Source organism: Podarcis liolepis (assembly GCF_965112155.1).
Source record: "Podarcis liolepis genome assembly, chromosome: 7".
Classification (NCBI taxonomy): domain Eukaryota; kingdom Metazoa; phylum Chordata; class Lepidosauria; order Squamata; family Lacertidae; genus Podarcis; species Podarcis liolepis.
The window spans coordinates 1,839,001-1,861,891 of NC_139561.1; the positions used below are offsets into that span (position 1 = coordinate 1,839,001).

Here is a 22,891-nt window from a genome sequence, read left to right on the forward strand (position 1 = left end):
AATATTTTAGTATTTGTATCATTTTGGTGAACATATGTATATGTTGTATTTTGTTCTTGAAAATTGCTCCAGGGTGCCTCTGGATGTGTGCAGTGATATACAAATAAAATAGCCTAGCATTCACAGACAGCAGTTGGCAAAAGATGGCAACCATAGAGGAGTCCAAGCTTCTCCCTGCCCTCCCTGCCCCACTCCAGGAATTCATCTTCAGTCCCTGAGATCCACCAGGATTTATAGAATCTTGCTTCTTGTTTGGTATACTTCCCTACTTGGATATTTCCCACTCATTCAAACAGGCAACGCTTTGCCACAGGCCCATCAACTCATGACAGATCTAACATAGCTCCAGGGTAATAAATGATTAATTTTCAATTGCATCACAAAAATACATGATTTCCCACTACATAAAAAACCCAGAGACAGAGGTACATGTTCATTCACTTTTCCGCATACTTTTATTTGTTACAAACATACATTTTTTTAAATATAGACTGTAAAACTCCATTTGCAAAAACCTGTTATGGTAAGGAGTGCTCAACTAGCATGAGGAGTTCTTTATGTCGTTTGGACTGGTTTGTTGTTGTTTTGCTAGTCAGCTAGTGGTAAATCCAGGACCTGCCTTTGTTTGACAGCAGCCTGTAGTGTCTGGCTGCATCTGCATTGCTCTTTAAAAGCAGTCCTGCCAGCCCCCCTCCCCAAAAGGGAAATCAGAATCTCAGCTTCAGCCAACAGGCAGCAAGACCAAGAGGCAGCTCTTTGCCCTGGGACTGTAAATACTTTCCAGCGCTCTGCTTAATGGGTGAGAAAGGAATATTTCTGAATGGGTGCTGCACTTTTAAAACATCTCTGTATGCTTGAAACTGCACCACGCAGCTTTTTGTGTTTGTTTTGCCAGTTAAAGTGCATTTAATTTTTTTATATAAAAAAATAAACAAGAGGAATAAACTTTATTCTTTAATTAAGGTACTTAAAAGTGAACTTTTTGGTCTCTCAGCAGATATTCCTGAAATCAGATCTATTTTACTACAAATTAACTTCTAGCATTTATATAATATATTTATAGAGGGGGAGTTTTTTTTAAATATATAGATATATATAGAGAGATAGATATAAAATTAGAGCTACTTTTGCATTTACTATCTAGCAGAGAAACATGTTTTTATAAATACATACACATGTACACAGACATTTCTTTCTATGTATACAATGTACAAACGTGTATATTTACATATGGGCTGATTACATCCATATATGATCAATTATCACTTACACAAGGTTTTCTCAACTTTATACCAAATTAAAATATTTGCTCACTACTGAAATTGTACATTCAGCCCAGCAAAACCTCCACTTCCCAAGGGCAACGATTCTGCACCCCCTGCCCTTTCTTTCTAATCCTGCATATCACTTTTGACAAATCTGTTAGCATCAAATTGAGCAACAGATACTGTAGTATCTGTAGTAAGCAATACCTCTAACTGGAAGAGGCAGCTGACTGCTGCACCCTCTGCTGGAAAAGGACTTTGGCGGCTACGCCAGCAAGCACAGCAGCGGGGGCACTATCCATTCATTTCAATGGAAGACCTGTGCTTGCAAAATCCACCTGCAGTGCAAAGGTTAATTCAATGAGGCAAGGAGAAAGAGCAAGAGACTTGGAAACCAGATTATGAGTGTTTGTTCCACCAGTCTTGGCAAAACATGGAAGACTACCAGCACCAACTGGTAACATAACATGGGGAAAAATAAGCTACCTACAATACAGGCTGCAATTGCTCAACATTTGCTTGACTTTCAAACATATCAGCTCCTCAGAGAACCTGCTTCACATAGGGTTTTGCCTGCCTTGAGCATCTGCTGCAACCTGTGCACTGCAGAAGATTCTACGGTATGTTCAAATATGGGCACTGATCAGACCTCTCACCAAGAAAGGTTATGTTCCAAAATGCCCTAACCTTCCTGTGCAGCTGGACATTGAGACAGCGGACAGTCTTCTCACTGAGGAACTTGATATGCTTCTGTGGAACCACAGCATTCTTTGTAGCATGAAAATCACTGAATGCAGCTTCAGCAATCTAGACTGTTTAACACATTTCCTCTTAATAATAGGCCAGCAAGGATGATGTGAAAGTGCTGGAGGGAAAGGTAACATGGAGAGCTGCTCAGATTATTACCCAATGTTATTATTGGGCCAATGACCTGCCTTCTCCTAATGGGCCCCTCTCTACAAATGTTGGTAAGGTTAAAATATTCACAGCACATGTAAGCTAGGAGATAACTGGCTAACTCGCTTATCATGGTTCTTTACATTTGAGCATGCCTGAGTCAACAGCTCCAATTCTGAAGAGGGGCAGTGTGAAGAAACAACAAGATTAAGCTATATTCTTGTAAATCCCACATGCATTCAAATATGGGATTTTCTAACCAGATGGGCCTTTCAACACAGAAAAAGCAGGGCAGGAAATTAAACATATTGTCTTGGAAACTTGCCTGGGTTAAAATGGTGCACAGTGACTGCTGTTTTAAATTATGTCCTCTGCAAGTCTTAAAGACAGTTTACCTTGGCTACACAAAGCAGTGATAGGCCAGGAGTGGGGGAAGCAGCAGTAAGCTTTCCTGTACATTTACAATAGCTTTGACAAACTTGTACTTCTTTGCTGTGGGCCGCTTACTTTGTATGTATGTGTATATGTACCTATACACACACACACACACAGTACATTATGAGATTAAGGCTACATAGCAGCTTATTACAAAATGGCTTTGACAAAGCACACTTAACCTTCCCTTCACGGAATTTAAGAGACAAAATTGTGTTGGTATTTCTATATTTCTAGTAGACATTGAAACCTTGAGCTCTCCCCCACTCTTCCCCTTGTCAGATTAAAAAAAAGAGGAGCTGGAGTGAGAAGGCTAGCAAAAAAAAAATTCATGGTAATTATTGATTAGAAATCAGTTAGTAAACATCCTGGTACATTCTTCTTTCCTTAGGTGAGCATTTTTGGCAAGTTAATGATTCTCATGCTCAAAAAACTGGGCGATGGTAGAACAGTTATTCTATAAAGACTCTGGGAACAGTCCCAGACTTTAGTTGTGCTGCTCTGAAGTCTACAACTTAGTTCTCCTCTGTCAAATCAGATACGAGCAAATTTACACAACTGGCCTTAATTATACTGCTGCAAGTTGAATATGAGAGGCTGGGACCCAAAGAAACACTTTCACTGTGCCCAATGGAATAGTACACAGCCAGTGAAATTTTGGGCTGTTCGCATCTGAAGAGATCCCCCATGCTACTAACTGCTTTTGAAGCTCCTCCTTAAGAACCACAAGACCAACCCCACCTCAAGCACACCCAGCTAGCAAATCAGTTCTTTAGAGCCCAGCGACTGTGTTATTGCTTACTCCCTACAACTATGCAAAATACCTGTTGTTTGTGTGACTAGACCATAATGTTGGGATTTTATTTTATTAAAAAGGAAAATTTTACTCCACCATATACTACACCAACCTCATTATATTAAGATGGAGTTAGTCTAACACCACTGCAGATTAACTGTCATTCTACAGGTAGGAGAGGTAGCAGCTCATGGCCACATTCACAGGTTTGAATGTCTGCTTCCAATATTAAACTTCTCTGGAACCTTACACGAAACAGCTGTTATGCTTCAGCCACGTGCTTTCCTCTCACAATACCTCAATAAAGCAATCTGTCAGTCTTAATTCTTTTTAACTCTTCCTCTGTTGGCTAAAAACTACAAAGTGCAAAAGATGAGGTTCCCGAGAACCTGCAAGAGGGAGGAAGAAATCTTTTTTACTACAACCAGTCTTTCCTTACCTTAGCCAAACTCCATCAACCTAATAAATCAAACCCAAGTATGCAATTCTAAGAAGTAAACGCCACCTGACAATTAAGATGATCTGGCTAATGCTCAAGCACAACAAATTGCTACAGTAATTTTGCTGACACTGAATTACCATAAGCACCATTGCTGGACAAGAGGCAAGCTTTCTAAATACCTCTATCACACCTGGAATCAGACTATCAAGAACATGGGGGAAGGAAGCTACCATGAAGAGTATGCATTTACATCGCAAATTCATGAGTGAACAAATAATCAAGAAATACATAATAAGAGACCCGCCACTACCAGTTTGGCATTCAGAAAGCATTTTAAGGTTTGAGCTGCAGAAGACTGGTCTGAGTGCAATAGCTCAAAGCATATAGGTCTAAACTGGTTTAATCATCATTCCCTCTCAGTGAGAGTCTACAAATCTCCCAGCACTCTCATCAAACTAATGTTTCTTTGAAGAAAGTCTTTATATTCTTCTGGTATAAAATGATTCAGGTTTGTAGCATAGGTAAGCTCTAAGCTAAGGGTTCTGCTGGGTAATATTAAATTGCCTACACAATGTTTCCAGAAATAATTTTGAATAATGCATATTAAAAGTATCAGGGTCCATTAAGTTTTAAATATTTAGCCTCAAGTAGATTGGTAATCTCAATTACACTATCCCTTTAAAAAACTAAATTTGTTTCATAGCAAACATACTTCAATACATTTACCATTTTACCAAAGGAAGCATATCAACAACATGTTTACCAAGAACTACGTAGTATTAGAATAATTTTGAAGCCAAAAAGTGCCACTTTTAAAGGGAAAAACTAAGTTTTCCTCCCTTCCACTAAGTTAAGAGTCAAGGCCACAAGTTTATTTATTTTTAAATAATAACCGAATATCTGCTGAGAGATTAAATTGTGCATCAGATAAAGTACCATAATCTTTCTGTTAAAACATTGAGATGTCCATGCATGTTTATGCACTGAACAGTTTTCCACCAAAATCACAAAACTGCTGCCCTCACAAGTGAAAAGTAGCCTGAGTTAGTCACTTTTCCAATGTCCCCTTTAATGATAGGAACAGATCACTAATCATCCTCAGCTATTCCAATACCTGAAGCGTGCAGTCAATGATGGGACCACTCAATATGAGGGCTTATTGTAACCTGCATCTTGTGCCCATTATCCTGAAAATTGTAAGCCAGGGCATGATAAGAATGTGTGTTTTTGGGGAGAGAAACTGAAGCAGAAGCTTGAATCTTAATTTATTTTTAAAAAGATCTGTGGTTGCAGAGCGGATTCCAGGGTAAGCAACAGTGACTGCTTTTTATTTGAGGAAAAAAGAAAAAGCATTCACTGTTAGGTCTGCAACCGCTCTGCAGCAGACAGCTATGGAAAGAAGAACAAGAACCCGTAACTAGATGTGAGCTAAAGATACGGGTGTTTATACCTGTATGCCTCAAATATTTACAATTTTTGGTGCTATACAAGATTTACATTTTGTTTTGTACAGCAGATGCATCACTCCAAGGACAGTAGAAGTCTAGAAATGTTGGATATGCAGAACTCCACAGGGAGGTTTGCCCATTTCCCCCTCACACAGAACCGACATTTTTAAGACAACAGTGTGATCCACAAGCCACATAACTCAACATACCTGAACGTGTGACAGCTAAACTCCAGTAAATTTATGGAATTAAGCTATTTTAAGCACAGATATGCCAGACGGCAGCTTGCAAACTGCACTGAGGTACTGTCAATGTTGCTGCAGAAAAATTCAAAGATACAATTTAACTGCAGCACCAAGAATGGGGAAGCCTTTACCCAAATTGACATTTAAGCACAAGAATATAAACAGGAATAACAAGATCATTCATCTGAGATGTAATCCAGGCAGTACATTTTTCCCAACATGGCTGAATATCCCTATCACATGAACAGAAGCTACTCTGAACAGGGACAAGTCTGCCTACTTAGAATTTGCAGAGACCAATTGTTGAGACAAAACTACTAGGCTTAGAGAGCAGTGTGATTTTTCTTTTAAAGGCGCAGTTTGTACAAAGTGCACACATGTGTGCAAGGGTGTGTGTGAGAGAGATTTCTAACAGTTATCCCTACACCAAATAGGATTCATCTTTCATTAGAGGCCAATCAATGCTTCCAAGTGACCCTTAAACAATACAGTATTTGCAATCTCCACTATTTTAATCACAGAAGTCCCAAATTTTACAACAGGGAGGCGAGGTTCAAAGCTCTACAGATGCCAGGCAAGCCCCCTTCCCCCACTCTCAGAGTTCTATGGATTTTCCTCCGTAAACCCCTGCACTTAACAAGGGCTTGTGCCACCAGACTAATTTTCCTATAGCATGAGGCTTGGCCGCTAACCTGCTATGGTGAGATAACCTCAGTATTACTCAAAACATTTAAAATCTTACCATTTAAACTTAAGCTGGACACAAGCATGCCCAGTATATTCACTGAGACTCTCCTACTGACACACTGCATTGTCACCACCTACATACCTTGGAGGGTCATGTGTCAATCTGTGTACCCAATATACAATGCTTTAAGTGGTCTAATGACTACAGAAGATTTTTTTCTGGTTGCCAAAACAACACCATATATGGCAGCATTCTTGGCATACAACTGATATATGCTTCTGTCTACTTCCACATACTTCCTAGGCAGCTAATTATAGCATATGTAGCCACTGGCCAGGGACAGTCAAACCCTGTCACTACCACGTAATACAAAGGTAAGACTAGTTACTGCAATTCAGCCAAAAAAAAAAAAAAATTCTCCTGAAAAGGAGAGGTACTGCATTTTAATTGGCTCACAGCAGCTGAGCAACAAAAGGGAAAAAAACCCAATTACCACTGAAGCAACAAAACATTGTTGGTCTATACAAGTATTGTACATTGGTTTAAAATGAGTGAAGAGTTACAGCAATATACACCAAGCATCTGCAGCCTCAATTTTCATTGCTGCCTAGAGCTCTAATTAGTTAAGTAGAGTTTTCTGCAATCCTAGAGGGCTGTGGTATCCCAGTTAACCTGCTGAAACTTTTGTTGGTGAAAGTTGTTCTCCGGAGCAAAGAACTACATACATTTGAACAAAAATACATAGGTAGATACAGCAGAACATTATTGAAAACAGCTGCCTTGGAGAGTACAAAATACAGTACGAGTAGACAGATGTAGTTAAAACATCAAGAAATACTATTGCTCCCATTACAAGTCAGGAAACAAGTTCTTTGCGACGGAGAAAAATGGAAAGAAAGATTTCTTCAAAAATACAATAAAAATATCTACTGTGGACACTGGGAATAAAGAAATATCTTTGAAAATAAACAATTATATGTGTGGCTGAACATCTTGTGGTAAACTATTCTGACATTATTTGCAGATCTTTATAATAGCTATAGTAAAACCAATTAATTTTTTTAAAGAAAATTCCTGCAAATTTCCCCACTACAGTGACAACCGTGTGAAGAAATGCCTTTTATGTCTCCTTGCTTTCTAATAAATACAAAACAAAGATAGTATAGATAAGAGTAATACCAAAATAAGGTAATAAGGGTATGCAATAAATTAAGAAGGCAGCTCAAATAAAGGACAGGCATGCACAATTAAAAAAGATTGTAGAGGAAGGTTTACCTGCCTCTCTTAAGATGTTGCACAAATAATACCTGAAACTTTGTAGTGAACTTCCATTCAATTCAAAGTTGCCAGTATAGAATGTATCTAAAAACACTTTTGGAGGGAATAGGTCTGACTTCATTTGTTTTAAAAAAATATCATTTTAGATTAAGAATCCATTCAAAATATAGATGAGGCAATTATTTGGGTGGAGACACCCAACTTTGTTTGGAAAGGACAGCTGGATAAATTGGCAGTAGCCAGTCTATAATAAAATGTGAAGATGGTAAAACGCTGCTAGGGATCGTTCAGTCACAGATCTTTTGTGGGGTTGTTTCTGCTCCTTTTTAGTGATGGATATCAAGCTCCAACTGGACATGCATTGCTCTGAACAATCCATCCCATCAATTCATTCTTGCCAACTCTGCTGTTAACATAATGTGAGGTACTGAGAAAATGGATAGTTCTCTTTTTGTTTAAAAAAAATCTTGTTAAAAGAACAACTGATGCTGGACTTCTGGACCTGAGGTTCTTGGTGTCTGTGTTCATGTCTACTAGTTTGCACGATGGGAGAAGCCTTCCGTTTTCCTACATGGTTCTTTTCACAGACCTGTAGCCACACAGTTCCTTTGCCAAATTACAATTTCAAGATTTTGCTTTTTAAAAACCCAGCTACAGATTTCACTTCTTTGACCAGATCATCTTTTGAAGTCAGCAGAAAGACAGCTCCAGTTTCCGCCTCGTATTAAAGCCATTTGCTTTCACCTTATTTGGAGAGAAGGGGAAGAACTTTAGCGAGCAGCGACCAGTCCACTCTGCATGCCTTGTGCTTTATGCCTGTTTTTCTTTAATCTACCTGTTTGTAACCCCCATTAAAAAAAGAAAAATGAAATACCATTTAAGATCTTTAGAATCTGCCAGCTTTAAAGTAATTCACTTATCAATTCCAGTTCAGGCACCTGGAGCTTAGCAATTTGCACCCCCAAAATAATAAAAAAAAACAATTCTGCAAGGGGGGGGGGCGCGGAAAGACAACAATGGACATTGGTCCAGATACAGGCTCCCCCCAGCAAATTACCTTTCTGAAAAGGTATTTTGAATTGGTTGCTTCTTTCCCCTGCCCACCTGCTATGTCCCCTTCCCCGACCCATTTAAATCCCCATTTTCTGCTGGTCTAAGTCCATGATTGATCTCTACGACTTTCCCCATTGGGATCTGCACCCCCCTCAAAATAAGCCCCATGCCCCCACTGATTTGGACAGCGGTGGTAGCTTCTCCCCTTCCTTCAAACAATGCTCAGTGGCCTTTTATTCTCCAGAATGCTGGTTTCAAGAGTAGAGGGGCACCATCTCAGGAACGCAAGAGTGAAGGGTCTGGGTGGAAGTGAAAGAGAGAGTCAAGATCCAAGTAACAATTCTCCCTCCCTTCCTCCCAAATAAAACATCTCAGCCATTTGGTAGAGGAGGAGCCTTGGAAGGCAGGACAGATTTAGATGGCAGAGATCCCCTTCTCTCCGCCATGGGCTAAGGTTGAGGTTAACTGAGGCCACAAGATTCCTCTCTGCAGGGGAGGCAATGATGTCGGTGAAGCCCAACAGATGCTGTATCCCTGGGGAAAATAAAGGGGTCACAGAGATAGAGATCAGGAGGGCGCTCCAGAAGTGGTGCAGGTCAGGGGGGTATGCAGGTCATCTCGAAGCTCGCTCTCTCCCATGACAGAAGGATGCGTGTGAGGTGGGGAGGAAGCGTGGGGCCAGGTTTCCTTCCCTGCTCCACCCAGTCCCCTGCTCCATGGCAACCTCCCGGCCGGCGAGGGGAAGGGGGTTGTCAGAAGCAAGGGGGCGCCGGGGAGGAGGCGGCCGGGGAGGAGGAGGAGGATGATGGGGAGGGGGGGGGGAGAGGCTCAGTCGTCGTCTACATCGTCTCCGTCGGAATCGTCGCCGGCTCCGCTGCCGCTCCCCGGCCCGGCCGGCCCGGCTCGTCGGTCGTACAGCTTGTCCCGCTGGCGCTCCTGGATGTCTCGCATCTCGTCGGCGTAGCGGCAGAAGGCGCCGCCGAACTTGGCCCAGGCCTTGTAGGGCACCGTGATGGCGTTGCGGTAGGAAGGCTTCACCTCGCTGACGCGCAGGAAGACGCCGTACTTGTTGCAGCCCACGTCGAAGAAGAAGCGCTTCGAGTCCACCGTGATGGAGGTGCCTTCGGGGAGCTCGCCGTACAGGCCGCCGCCGCCCCCGCCCGGGCCCCCCCCGCCGCCGCCGCCCAGCTCGTCCTCGTCGGCGCCGTAGTCGTCGATCAGCTTGGCCAGCGCGTCGCGGAACTCGATCAGGCCCTGCGCCGGCAGCGCGATGGTCTGGCCGCTCTGCAGGCCCGGCGGGCCCCCGGGGAAGCCCGGCCCTCCGCCGCCGCCGCCGCCCGGCCCGCGGTTGATGGTCTGGCGGATGCGCAGGAAGCGGCCGCGCTGGTTCTCCTTCAGGTCCAGGTAGTACTTGCGGTTCTCGCGCACCAGGAACTCGCTCTTGAGGGCCCGCCGGGGCCCCGCGCCGCCCCCGCCGCCGTCCTCCCCGCCGGGCGAGGCCTGCGCCAGCTGCTCGGGGCTGCTGGGCCCCAGCTGCGCGTAGTGCTCGATGAAGTCGCCCAGGTAGTCCCGGAACTCGGCGGCCACCGCCATGGAGAGCGTGAGGCGGCTCTTGGAGCCCCCCGCGCCCACCTCCGCGATCTTCAGGAAGCGGCCCTTGGCGTTCTGCTTGACGTCCAGGTAGAAGCGCTTGTTCTGGATGTCCAGGCGCTTCGAGGCCAGCTCCTGCGTCTCCTGCTCCGGGCCGGGGGCCCCGCCGCGGTGGCCCTGGAAGCCGCCTCCTCCGCCGCCTCCTCCTCCGCCGCCGCCACTGCCGCTCCCGCTGCCCCCTCGCTCGCTCCCGCTGTCGCCATCCGCCATCTTCTCCTTCCTCGGGTTCCTTCTGCCGCCGTCAGGCCCAGCCTGCCTTCCGCCCGCCCGGCTCTCCGCCGCCGCCGCCGCCGCCTTCTCCTCCTCCTCCGCACACGCGCGCACACACTCGCGCAGGCGCGCGCCTTCCTCCCTCGCTCGCTCGCTCGCTCTCTGCCTCTCTCTCCCTCTCTCTCTCCCTCACACGCACTTCGCTCCCTCAGGCCGCCTCCCCTTCCGCCGCCGCCTCCCGCCCCGCCCGCAGCGCCAATGCCCACTTCCGGGGACGCGCGGGCGGGCGGAGTCCAGGGAGGATCCACAACCGGAAGTCAGCGGCGTTCCACGCTAAGCCCCGCCTCCCCCCCAGAAACCAGCGGGAGGGAGAGAAGGAGCGCGAAGCTTTTTCCGCCGCCTCTGGCGCCTGCGCACTCCCTCCCGCCTGCCCCCCCCCCCGCGACCAGGGCCAGGCCCAGCGGGCGGCCCGTGAGGAGCCCCCTCGCCCGCCCCCTCGCCCGCCCCCTCGCAGGCCAAAAGCCTCCTCTCCTAAGAAGCGCAAGACCCCTTTTTGTGGGCGGGGGGGGGGACAGAAAAGGCGAGACTTGCACGTAAGCATGTGCAGAGTTCCCTGCACTCTGGAGTCCGGCTCTCATAAAACATGGAGGGGGGGGCAGTTGAGCCCCAGCCTGCACAACCAGTCACAAGATGTGGCGCACGCGCACCAGTGGAGCGGCAAAGCCCCTCAAGGGGGGGGGCACCGATGATCCTGCGCTCTGGCACTCGATCCTGGTGTCCCGTTGCGCCAGAAGCGGTTTAGTCCTGCTGGCCAGATGACCCGGAAAGCTGTCTGTGGACAACCGCCGGCTCCCTCAGCCCAGAAAGCGAGATGAGCGCCTGAACCCCAGAGTCGCCTTGGACTGGACTTAACCATCCAGGGGTCCTTTACCTTTACGCTTCAAATATTTTATGGGGGGCAAAGGGACCTCGGCCCCTAGCAGTTGGCTCCTGCGCTCTCAGCTAAATCAGAGAATGGCAGAGTTGGAAGGGTAAAGGTACCCCTGCCCGTAGGGGCCAGTCTTGCCAGACTCTAGGGTTGTGCGCTCATCTCGCTTAAGAGGCCGGGAGCCAGCGCTGTCCGCAGACACTTCCGGGTCACGTGGCCAGTGTGACAAGCTGCATCTGGCGAGCCAGCGCAGCACACGGAAACGCCGTCTACCTTCCCGCTAGTAAGCGGTCCCTATTTATATACTTGCACCCAGGGGTGCTTTTGAACTGCTAGGTTGGCAGGCAGTGGGACCGAGCGACAGGAGCGCACCCCGCCGCGGGGATTCAAACCGCTGACCTTTCGATCGGCAAGTCCTAGGTGCTGAGGCTTTTACCCACAGCGCCACCCGCGTCCCAAGTTGGAAGGGACCACCTTTTAAATAAAACACAAAGCCAAGGAAATCCATGCAAGTCCAACATTCAGGAGGGACCTGGCATTTATTTCAGCTGAACCACTGCTTAGAGGAGCATCAGAACAAAGGTTTTATAGGCACAGTGCAAAAAGAGTCATTAAACACCAAACATTCTACATACATGGAGATGAGATAGGAAGAGACAGGGCTCCACACTGGGATCAACTTCCTTGGGGTGTTCCAAAATATGTGGTCTTGGCTTACAACTTATCGGACGGTTGTCAAGGCAACCAGACCTTCAGTGGGGCTGCTGACAGTCCTTTCCCATATCTGGAATCTTTCAAGGAGATGTCCGTGCTAACTCACAACAGACAGAGGAAACGATCCTGCCATTTGTACCACTTTCAGGGTCAGACAGGAGAGATGGAATGCAGCGTGGGAGGGAGGCAAGAGAGAGTCACAACATGCAGGAATCATCCATGGATGCACGCTAGACAAAGGCTGAATGCAATTAATACTGGAAATCAAACAAATCTACGCCCTGGGTCTCTAATTCTTATATTAGGACCCCCTAGGGTCATCTAGTCCAACCTCTGCAGAAATCTCAGCTAGACCATCCATTACTGATCAAATCTTTGCTTAAAAACAATCAAGAGAGTCCACCCCCCCCAAGGGAATCCAATCCTGATGTTTAATTGGAATCTCCTTTCTTCTAACTTGAATCTGTTGGTTCAGGTCCACATGTGTATCTGAAGAAGTGTGCATGCACACGAAAGCTCATACCAAGAACTAACTTAGTTGGTCTTTAAGGTGCTACTGGAAGGAATTTTTTTTTATTTTGTCTATGGCAGACCAACACGGCTACCTATCTGTAACGTTCCTCATAAGGCTTGGTTTCCAGACCCTGGATCCTCTTGGTCGCCCTCCTCTGCCCACCTTCCAGCTTGTCAATACTATCCTTCTTAAACTGTGGCACCAAGGACTGGACACAGGACTCCAGGTGTGGTCTGACCAAATGTGCCCAAGGTTGCCACCTGAAGGGTGGTTTATTCCCACCCCTACCCCCCAATACCTTTTAAAAATGCTAGCTCTCCTGGGTAGCAAACATTGGCTGGAAGCCAGAGGAAGAGGAAGGAAGAGGGAAAACGGCAGGTACAGTAGTGAAGCCATGGAGCTGTAGAAAGGAGCAGCCAAGAAAAGGGCAGAAGACAGGCTTCATGTGCCACTTAGGAACAGCAGGATCTGTTAGTTATTGGCATAAAAGGGGAAGAAATGAACTTTGGAGGCTGGAGGTATGTTGGCCAGAAAGGCAAGGGTTCATAGACATGTCCGCTCCCCAAATGGCCAGATGCAGCCCCCAGCTCCCATTAGCCTTGGTCAGCCTGGCCAGTAGTCAGGATGATGGGAGCTGTATTCCAGCAACTCTAGAGGGGCGCATCCTTCCTTACGCTAAGAGATGCATAGATGGGAAAGCAGCCAGGTGCAGATTCTTCTGTCTGGGCACTGCTGTAATAGTTGGAGGGAACCCACACAGGATGACATTTTCCCTCTGCAGCTCTTACAAGGTCTCTCCGGACCTGGAAAAGCCAAGGAGGCAGCAAACGCAGAAAGGAAGACATTCAAACCAGTTAGTAGAATCTAACAAGCCAAATAAGGAGGCAAGGTTAAAATGAACCCTGGGCTATTCTTCCATCTGTAGGGCATAAGAGAAACCAGCATGGAGGTCTTGGAACCAGCCAGGTCTTGTGTGTGTGTGTGTGTGTGTGTGTGTGTGTGTGTGCAGGCAGGTTTTCATGCTGGCTGCATCTGCATCCTTCCCCTATATTGAAGCTTAAGAAGCCAAGTCAACTTCAGATATTCCCTTTTCCAAGATCTCGATTTTTAGATCTGCAGAATCAATTATTGAATAATATTTTTTCTTTGTGAAAATGAAGACTTGCTGGCAAGGAATTTGTTTCAGTTGTGCTCAGCTCAGAGAGAGGATTTAAGTGCTGGCTGGATAATGTAATTTGTGTTCCCAACACACAGTAAGATCACTTTCCCCAGCTGCCCCGCTTGCAGAGGGCAAAGCAGGTCAGTCATCGAGGGCTCTTCATTGTTCCGCATCCTATTCCCAGCTTTCAAGGGTCGACAGGATTGTGACTAGTACTGAAAAAAGAGACATGACCCAGAGTGGCCGCCAATCTCCTTGTCTGGGAATGCTAACAGGTTGCATATCTTTGTTAGCTGAGGTGCTTAACAGGAACTGATATACTAATAATGTCCATGTTATAGGATTCAATGGTCTTGGGAGACCTCTGCTGGTAAAATCATGAAATGGCAAGTTTTGGTTTTCAGAACCTCTCTGGATGGTCATTTTATTGCACGTTCATTATTATTTCTGCTCATGATACTATTGGGGTAGTCACACGTGACTCTACTTGTTTGTGCCTTCAAAGGTTTTGGGGTTGGTCACACTGCTTCCTTTACAGTGTATATCCTGTATCTTCCTGAGGAAATCCCACAACTTTTAAATACCACAAATGTTTGTTCTCTATACTGTAGCTCCTTATAGTTGTTGCTCTATAGTGTTTCCAGACAGCACTAATTATTGTGTCACTATTATTGTGTCAAGAACACCCTAGTGGTTTATGAGAGGGCTTCTCAATGAGAAGATCAATAATGGGGGACAATATTTCTTGAAGGAAAGCTTGCCCACCTCTGCATAAGCTCCCTTTCTACTCATGGCTGTGAGAGTGTTTGGTTATGTGCCACAGTGCACATGAACTGAGCTTGTACCTTAAATGAGGTCTGAGAATCTTCGGTAAAAGTGGAAGGAGTCCTTGCTGAAAGCTGCAGAGTCCCTAGCAGACAAATTAATGTAAAAAATGGTTCCTAGAAGCTAGACAATTTGTGAACCATTGATAATTGATAGTACTACTGTTAAGGCAGAAGGGCTGAACTTGATGTGTGGCTCATTCTCTCATCTTGGCTCATGGCTACTGGGGGGACAGGGCTGGCCAATAGTAGCATTAAGCTATGATAATATGCAATTTCCCAGCATTGGCTTTTGGACTACCACCCCTAATTGGGTTGCCAACTTCCTACTGTGCATTCATTCCATTATATCTAGCCATTCTCTGGCACAGGTAAATCCAAGACAGGCTATAAAGAAATAGAGCAGAGGTAGCAGCCACTATTGTGTGCTCTAGGTGTTGAACTGCAGCTCCCATCATTCGCAGCCAGCATGACTAATAGTGTAACAGAATTTGGAGGGCACCTTGTTGGCTACCCCTGGTATGTATCAACAGCAAAGCAAATATTTGACAGCAGCCAAAGGCTGTAATACTGTAAGATTGTCATCACATAGGCCCCTTTGGAGGATTTGTAGACCTGCATCATAGCCTTAGATTTGCAATGAAGTTATGGTGGGATGGGGAGCAAAGGTGAACACACGTTGCACAACAGCAGTGGCAGCAACTTGGGAGTGGGAAGAGAGAAAGTGGTGGATTAAAACAGTGACAGAAGTTTGAATTAAGCAGGCATGAAGAAACACAGAGGGGGAAGGGCATGATTTTAAACAATGACAAAGCAGATGTGGGAACCTCTGCCCTGTGGGCTGAATGTGGCTCTTGGAACATAGGAAGCCCCCCTCCCTTACCCTGTTCTCTGCTCTTCCAGACTGCCTTAGCCTGGCTGCAATGTTTCCTTGAACTATGACCAGGCTTCTTGCTTGCCTGGATGGCGAAAGGGTTTGTGGAAGTGGAGTAGAAACCTTGGACATTTGCATGGCTTGAGTATAGAGTACTGATCAAAATTAAGAGTTGCATCTGTTGTTTTGCCCACTTTTGCCCCTAATGCTGACCAGTGACCACCGTTGGCTCTTGGCAGTCCAGAAAGTTATCATTGAGGAGACATGGCTGAAAAAGGTTTCCTGACTCAATATTAAAGGTACAGGACTTCTTCCCCCTTTTGCATCTGCTTGTCCTAGCTGTAGTCGTACATCCTACTTTTATGTATTTACTTTGAAATACACTCTGTTGAAATGTATTAAATTCCATTGAAATGAATGAGGATTATCTGGGGAAAATGCATATAGGCCTGCAGCCCTAATAACTGCTCTGCTGGATAAATCTTAAATCATGATAACCCCGAATTCTGTTTCTTCCAACAGCATCCATCCAGGAGCCTCTAGGAGTCTCACAAGCAGAGGATGCAGATAGGGCCTGCTGTCCATGGCTATTAACCCTGATACTGAACTGGAACCTAGAATCATAGAATCATAGAATCATAGAGTTGGAAGAGACCACAAGGGCCATCGAGTCCAACCCCCTGCCAGGCAGGAAACACCATCAGAGCACTCCTGACATATGGTTGTCAAGCCTCTGCTTAAAGACCTCCAAAGAAGGAGGCTCCACCACACTCCTTGGCAGCAAATTCCACTGTCAAACACCTCTTACTGTCAGGAAGTTCTTCCTAATGTTTAGGTGGAATCTTCTTTCTTGTAGTTTGGCTCCATTGCTCCGTGTCCGCTTCTCTGGAGCAGCAGAAAACAACCTTTCTCCCTTCTCTACGTGACATCCTTTTATATATTTGAACATGGCTATCATATCACCCCTTAACCTCCTCTTCTCCAGGCTAAACATGCCCAGCTCCCTTAGCCGTTCCTCATAAGGCATCGTTTCCAGGCCTTTGACCATTTTGGTTGCCCTCCTCTGGACACGTTCCAGTTTGTCAGTGTCCTTCTTGAATTGTGGTGCCCAGAACTGGACACAGTACTCCAGGTGAGGTCTGACCAGAGCAGAATACAGTGGCACTATTACTTCCCTTGATCTAGATGCTATACTCCTATTGATGCAGCCCAGAATTGCATTGGCTTTTTTAGCTGCCGTGTCACACTGTTGGCTCATGTCAAGTTTGTGGTCAACCAAGACTCCTAGATCCTTTTCACATGTACTGCTCTCAAGCCAGGTGTCCCCCATCTTGTATTTGTGCCTCTCATTTTTTTTGCCCAAGTGCAATACTTTACATGTCTCCCTGTTAAAGTTCATCTTGTTTGTTTTGGCCCAGTTCTCTAATCTGTCAAGGTCGTTTTGAAGTGTGATCCTGTCCTCTGGGGTATTAGCCACCCCTCCCAGTTTGGTATCATCTGCAAATTTGATCAGGATGCCCTTGAGTCCATCATCCAAGTCGTTGATAAAGATGTTGAATAAGACCGGGCCCAAGACAGAACCCTGTGGCACCCCACTAGTCACTCTTCTCCAGGATGAAGAGGAACCATTGATGAGCACCCTTTGGGTTCGGTCAGTCAGCCAGTTACAAATCCACTGAGTGGTAGCATAGTCAAGACCGCATTTTACCAGCTTCTGTACAAGAATATCATGGGGCACCTTGTCAAATGCCTTGCTGAAATCAAGGTAGGCTACATCCACTGCGTTCCCTTCATCTACCAGGCTTGTAATTCTGTCAAAAAACGAGATCAGGTTAGTCTGACATGACTTATTTTTCAGAAATCCATGCTGACTATTGGTGATCACAGCATTCCTTTCTAGGTGCTCACAGACTGTTTGCTTAATGATCTGCTCCAGAATCTTCCCTGGAATTGATGTCAGACTGACTGGGCGGTAATTATTTGGGTCCTCTCTTTTCCCTTTTTTGAAAATAGGGACAACATTTGCCCTCCTCCAGTCTGCCGGGACTTCGCCTGTTGTCCAGGAATTCTCAAAGATGACTGCCAGTGGTTCTGAGATCACATCTGCCAGTTCTTTTAATACTCTTGGATGCAGTTCATCTGGCCCTGGAGACTTGAATACATCTAAACTAGCCAAGTATTCTTGTACTATCTCCTTAGTTATTCTGGGCTGTGTTTCCTCTGCTGAATCATTTGCTCCAAATTCTTCAGGTCGGGCATTGTTTTCCTTATCGGAGAAGACTGAGGCAAAGAAGGCATTGAGGAGTTCAGCCCTTTCTGTGTCCCCTGTTTGCATTTCACCATCTTCTCCTCTGAGTGACCCCACTGTTTCTTTGTTCTTCCTTTTGCTACGAACATACCCATAAAAGCCTTTTTTGTTGCTTTTAACCTCTCTAGCAAACCTGAGTTCATTCTGTGCTTTAGCTTTTCTGACTTTGTGTCTACACGTGCTGGCTATTTGTTTGAATTCCTCTTTGGTGGTTTCCCCCCTTTTCCATTTTTTGTACACATCCTTTTTTAATCTTAACTCAGTTAAAAGTTCTTTAGATAGCCACCCTGGCTTCTTTAGGCACCTTCCATGTTTCCGTCTCATTGGTATTGCCTGAGGTTGTGCTTTTACTATCTCCCTCTTAGAGGCATTCTATCTCCCTGTTTAGAGGCATTCTATCTCCTTGTGCCAAATCCAAGAGCAAACAAAGGGTGGCCATCAGAATCATTCCTTGGCAATAAGACCTTAGAGGTGCTCAACCGACCACCATTGCAAACAGAACCAGACAAGATGGATCTTGGATCCAGGAAGGCGATCCTAATATCCTCTGTGCTCTGCATGTTTCAGACCAGGGCTATAATGGAATTATGAAGCATCTGCAAATGAAGCTTTAAAAAAAAGGAAATCCTGCCAACAGAAAAAGTATCCCACATTGTGGACTGCACCTTTCACTCAAATCTTCAAGTGGCAGCAGACTGTGGTTGCTCCAGGAATCTGCTCCACTGAGAGTGTGGATTGCATTGCATTCATTTGGTTATTCTATTGCTGTGATCATAGATGGGTTTTCCTCATTTTAAGAGGCTTGTTTGCCTCTCCTCCTTTATTTAGGTTTATTTTTTAATATTATATTTCCTATGTGCTCCCTGTCAAACCCTTTCACCCAGTCTCCACTGCAGGCACATAACTCAACCTCCAGCTGCTGCTGCTGCTGTCTGCCTGTGCTGGTCTGTAAGTGGATCCTTGTGGCATGAGCTCTTCAGTAGCTAACTGATCGGGGGGGGGGGGGCTGTGCAAAGCAGGGGGGGGAGCCACATGCCTACAGTTCTAAAGATAACTTCTTCTGGTCAAGAAGTGTGGTGTGGGGAGCTGGCTTCCTGCCTGCCTGGAGATTTAACCCATCAGTAGCAGGATCCTACCAGTTCATCCTGGTTCATGAAAAATTATGGGATCGTGACTTTTCAAAATGCGTACGTAGGAGCATGATGCAGATTTGGTAACTGGATTCAGGGACTGAGTTCTCTCTCTACAAAACTTACCTTTTCCAACCATCCAGAGTCTTAGTTTTACTAAGAGGAGACCCATTGAAATTAAGGCATCTAACAGTCATGTTTATTAATTTCAGTGGATCTACTCTGTGGAGAAGTTTAAAGTGTGTTTATTGCAATGTGTAATTCAGTCCTGAGAATTGACTGGCCCAAGAATAATTGTTCTCCATATTTTACTTCCATCTGTTTGCATTCAGGGCATCTGTTAAAAATTCCACATGACACACTGCTTCTAAGGCAACCAGATTCAAAGAGTTAGTCTGAAGTTTCTCATTGCTTTTTAAAATATTATTTCAGCTATTTATAGATCACTTTCTCACCAAAGGACCATTGCATGTGCATGCATATTTGGATCAATACCAAGGATCGAAGCACACACTCATTTTTCTATAGCACCTCTCTCCTCACAGAAGACGGACTTAGACGAGGCAAAGTCATTTTAGGACTAGAAGACTCATAGGGTCATAGGGTCCCTCCAACTCTACAGTCATAGAATCATACAACCTCTGTTTTAAAACCTCCAAGGAAGGAGAGTCCACAACCTCCTGAGGGAGACCCTTCCACTGCCCAACAGTCTTACTGTCAGAAAGTTTCCCCTGATGTTTAGACACACTGGCACTCAATTGAAGGCAGGTCCTGGGTGCAGCCTGGCAGAATCGAGTTTATTTGAATTTTTCAGATACACTCTTCCCTCCTTCCCCATTTACAGATTATCCAACACACAATATTGTGGATTTATTGTTCAGATCTGTATGGATGGTATTCAACTAACAGCTGTGCCCTATCATTGAAACTTCTCAGGACTCTGTGACATATACAGTAGCTGGTCCTTAGAAATGTATTCCTTCATTTGTTGTTTGGCTCCCCCGCCTGCCCCCTTTGGGGTCAATGCAGCTTCCTGAACTTTTTGTTCACTTCTGATATGAATTTACAGTGGTACCTCGGGTTACAGACGCTTCAGGTTACATACGCTTCAGGTTACAGACTCCGCTAACCCAGAAATATTACCTCTGGTTAAGAACTTTGCTTCAGGATGAGAACAGAAATCACGCAGTGGCAGCGGGAGGCCCCATTAGCTAAAGTGGTGCTTCAGGTTAAGAACAGTTTCAGGTTAAGAACGGACCTCCAGAACGAATTAAGTACGTAACCAGAGGTACCACTGTACTTGCTGGGAACATTGGAGTGTAAGATATTTTGATGGCAGAGACACATTTCCGTCACCAGGGGTCCTCATTGAATCAGTTTTGGCCATTGTGATAATATCATCCCAAAGGATGGTGCAGCTTGGAAAGCAGTTTGCCTGCCTGCCTGCCTGCCTGCCTGTTCTCTATAGAGTCAGACGCCTCTCAAGATACCATTGCCAAACGCCCAGGTGGGAGTGGTGGCCTTTGTCAACATCTGGTGTTCACTTTGCCCATTTTTTTGGTGCAATGAGTGCAAACTACGTTGATTTGGATGCCTCAGAAGATATTGTCACCCAACTTGGCACCAGGACTCCCGAGGTGAACATCAAAGACCATGTTGAATCAAGATGGCAGACCAAATCAAGCGTATATAAACATTAGCTCCCACCTCCAGATTGATTGGGGTCCTGGCTTGGAGAAAGAGAGAGTGTGCTCACATGCACACACACAAATTGCACTATTCATTTTAAAATCACAATATTTTTTGGTGTCTTTGAATTTCTGGATAGTGCTGGGCACTTCCTGCTAGTTATGTATCTTCTTCTTCTTTCTTCTTCTTCGGCAGTTACTTGCAGCCAAGTAAGATTGTCTTCCATAAACACGGTTTTAGCAGTGAGTCTGTGACTGTGGAGGCCAATTCATGTCCTTCCACAGTGGGGACATAGGTTTCCGGGCGGGAGTTGATCACGGTGTGGATTTGCCAAGCATGCCTTCCTCTTAGCACACTAGTTATGTATAAAAGGACTGTGACAGGTGCTCAAGGATTAGGCCTCCGTCTCAGATACAGAATATTGTCCCTCTGCACAAAACCACAATCCTCATGGTCCTTTGTAGGAGCCACAGCACTTAAAACTCAGTTTCAAACAAATTTTCAGACTGTTTTCTCCCTCTGACGTTGGCCTTGGGGGTACCGTTAGAGCCAATTCAAGTCCGTTTTGCTACTGTTTCTGTCTCTATTTTACTTTCAGCTTTGCAGGAGGTTTTGAGAAAGAGGCAGCCGTCAGATTTAGGGCCTGGCTTTTGCTGCCTCAGACAAAGAACAGGACTCCCACCACCAGCGCCATTCCACATGCTGAAACCAACTAGACTGCCAGTTGACTCTTACTTCAACACTGACAACAAAGCATTGGCAACAAAACGGATGGACGACAAAAGCGTCTATCCCTATTGGTGGCTAAGAAACAAAGCGGGAAGATTTTTGAATCATATTGTTAGAAAATCAATATACTCTATATGGGAAAAGTATAAGAATCTATTGGAAAATAAGACCCTGTGGTGGATATCACCACTAGAAGCATTCTCAGTTAAAAAATTAAATATGGAAAAAGAATGAGCAACATATAGAGAGTTCCTGGTAGAGGTGGGAAATCAGTTGAAACTGAAGAACTATGAGAATACAAGGCATTTGTTACCTGATTGGCTCCAATATCATCAGCTAAATGACATTTTTTAAATGGATAAAGGAGTGGGATTTAGGAAAGAACTTGCAAGATTACAAAAAGACTTGTTGGAAAATAACAAAAAGGTTCTGTCAAAAATATATAAAATGTTGCTGGAATGGGAGACAAAAGATGAAGTAAAATCTGTAATGATACATTGGGCAAAAGATGTGGGTCATAATATACAACTTGATTCATGGGAAAAGTTGTGGTATGTGGATTTAAGATTTACTGCTTGCTGTTCATTAAAAGAGAATTATATGAAAATGATGTACCAATGGTACTTAACTCCTACAAGACTTGCAAATATATATATAAGAAAATGTCTAATATGTGTTGGAAATGTAAGGATAATGAAGGTACATTTTATCATATGTGGTGGACCTGTAAATTAGCAAAAGCCTGTGAAATGATTTATAATGAGTTACAAAAATGTTTAAAATAACTTTTGTTTAAAAAACCCAGAGACTTATCTATTAGGTATAATAGGAGAAGCATTAGGAATGCAGTGGATGTAGCCTACCTTGATTTCAGCAAGGCATTCGACAAGGTGCCCCATGATATTCTTGTAAAGAAGCTGGTAAAATGCGGTCTTGACTATGCTACCACTCAGTGGATTTGTAACTGGCTGACTGACCGAACCCAAAGGGTGCTCATCAATGGTTCCTCTTCATCTTGGAGAAGAGTGACTAGTGGGGTGCCACAGGGTTCTGTCTTATTCAACATCTTTATCAACGACTTGGATGATGGACTCAAGGGTACCCTGATCAAATTTGCAGATGACACCAAGCTGGGAGGGGTGGCTAACACCCCAGAGGACAGGATCACACTTCAAAACGACCTTGACAGATTAGAGAACTGGGCCAAAACAAACAAGATGAACTTTAACAGGGAGAAATGTAAAGTATTGCACTTGGGCAAAAAAAAAGAGAGGCACAAATACAAGATGGGGGACACCTGGCTTGAGAGCAGTACATGTGAAAAGGATCTAGGAGTCTTGGTTGACCACAAACTTGACATGAGCCAACAGTGTGACGCGGCAGCTAAAAAAGCCAATGCAATTCTGGGCTGCATCAATAGGAGTATAGCATCTAGATCAAGGGAAGTAATAGTGCCACTGTATTCTGCTCTGGTCAGGCCTCACCTGGAGTACTGTGTCCAGTTCTGGGCACCACAGTTCAAGAAGGACACTGACAAACTGGAACGTGTCCAGAGGAGGGCAACCAAAATGGTCAAAGGCCTGGAAACGATGCCTTATGAGGAACGGTTAAGGGA

The 22,891-nt window shown here is 45.2% G+C and overlaps 1 protein-coding gene across 1 annotated transcript; it reads right to left on the reverse strand.

Annotated features, from left to right (window-relative positions):
- Nucleotides 1–426: 426 nt before the first annotated feature.
- On the reverse strand, nucleotides 427–10,547 carry PURB (purine rich element binding protein B). Its single transcript, XM_083514382.1, has one exon. It carries the CDS (start codon nucleotides 10,405–10,407, stop codon nucleotides 9,376–9,378), a length of 1,032 nt encoding a protein of 343 aa, XP_083370508.1. The 5' UTR covers nucleotides 10,408–10,547; the 3' UTR covers nucleotides 427–9,375.
- Nucleotides 10,548–22,891: the final 12,344 nt, after the last annotated feature.

Coding starts and splice junctions, on each gene's coding strand:
- PURB (XM_083514382.1), bottom strand. CDS start 10,407: ATGGCGGATGGCGACAGCGGGAGCGAGCGAGGGGGCAGCGGGAGCGGC.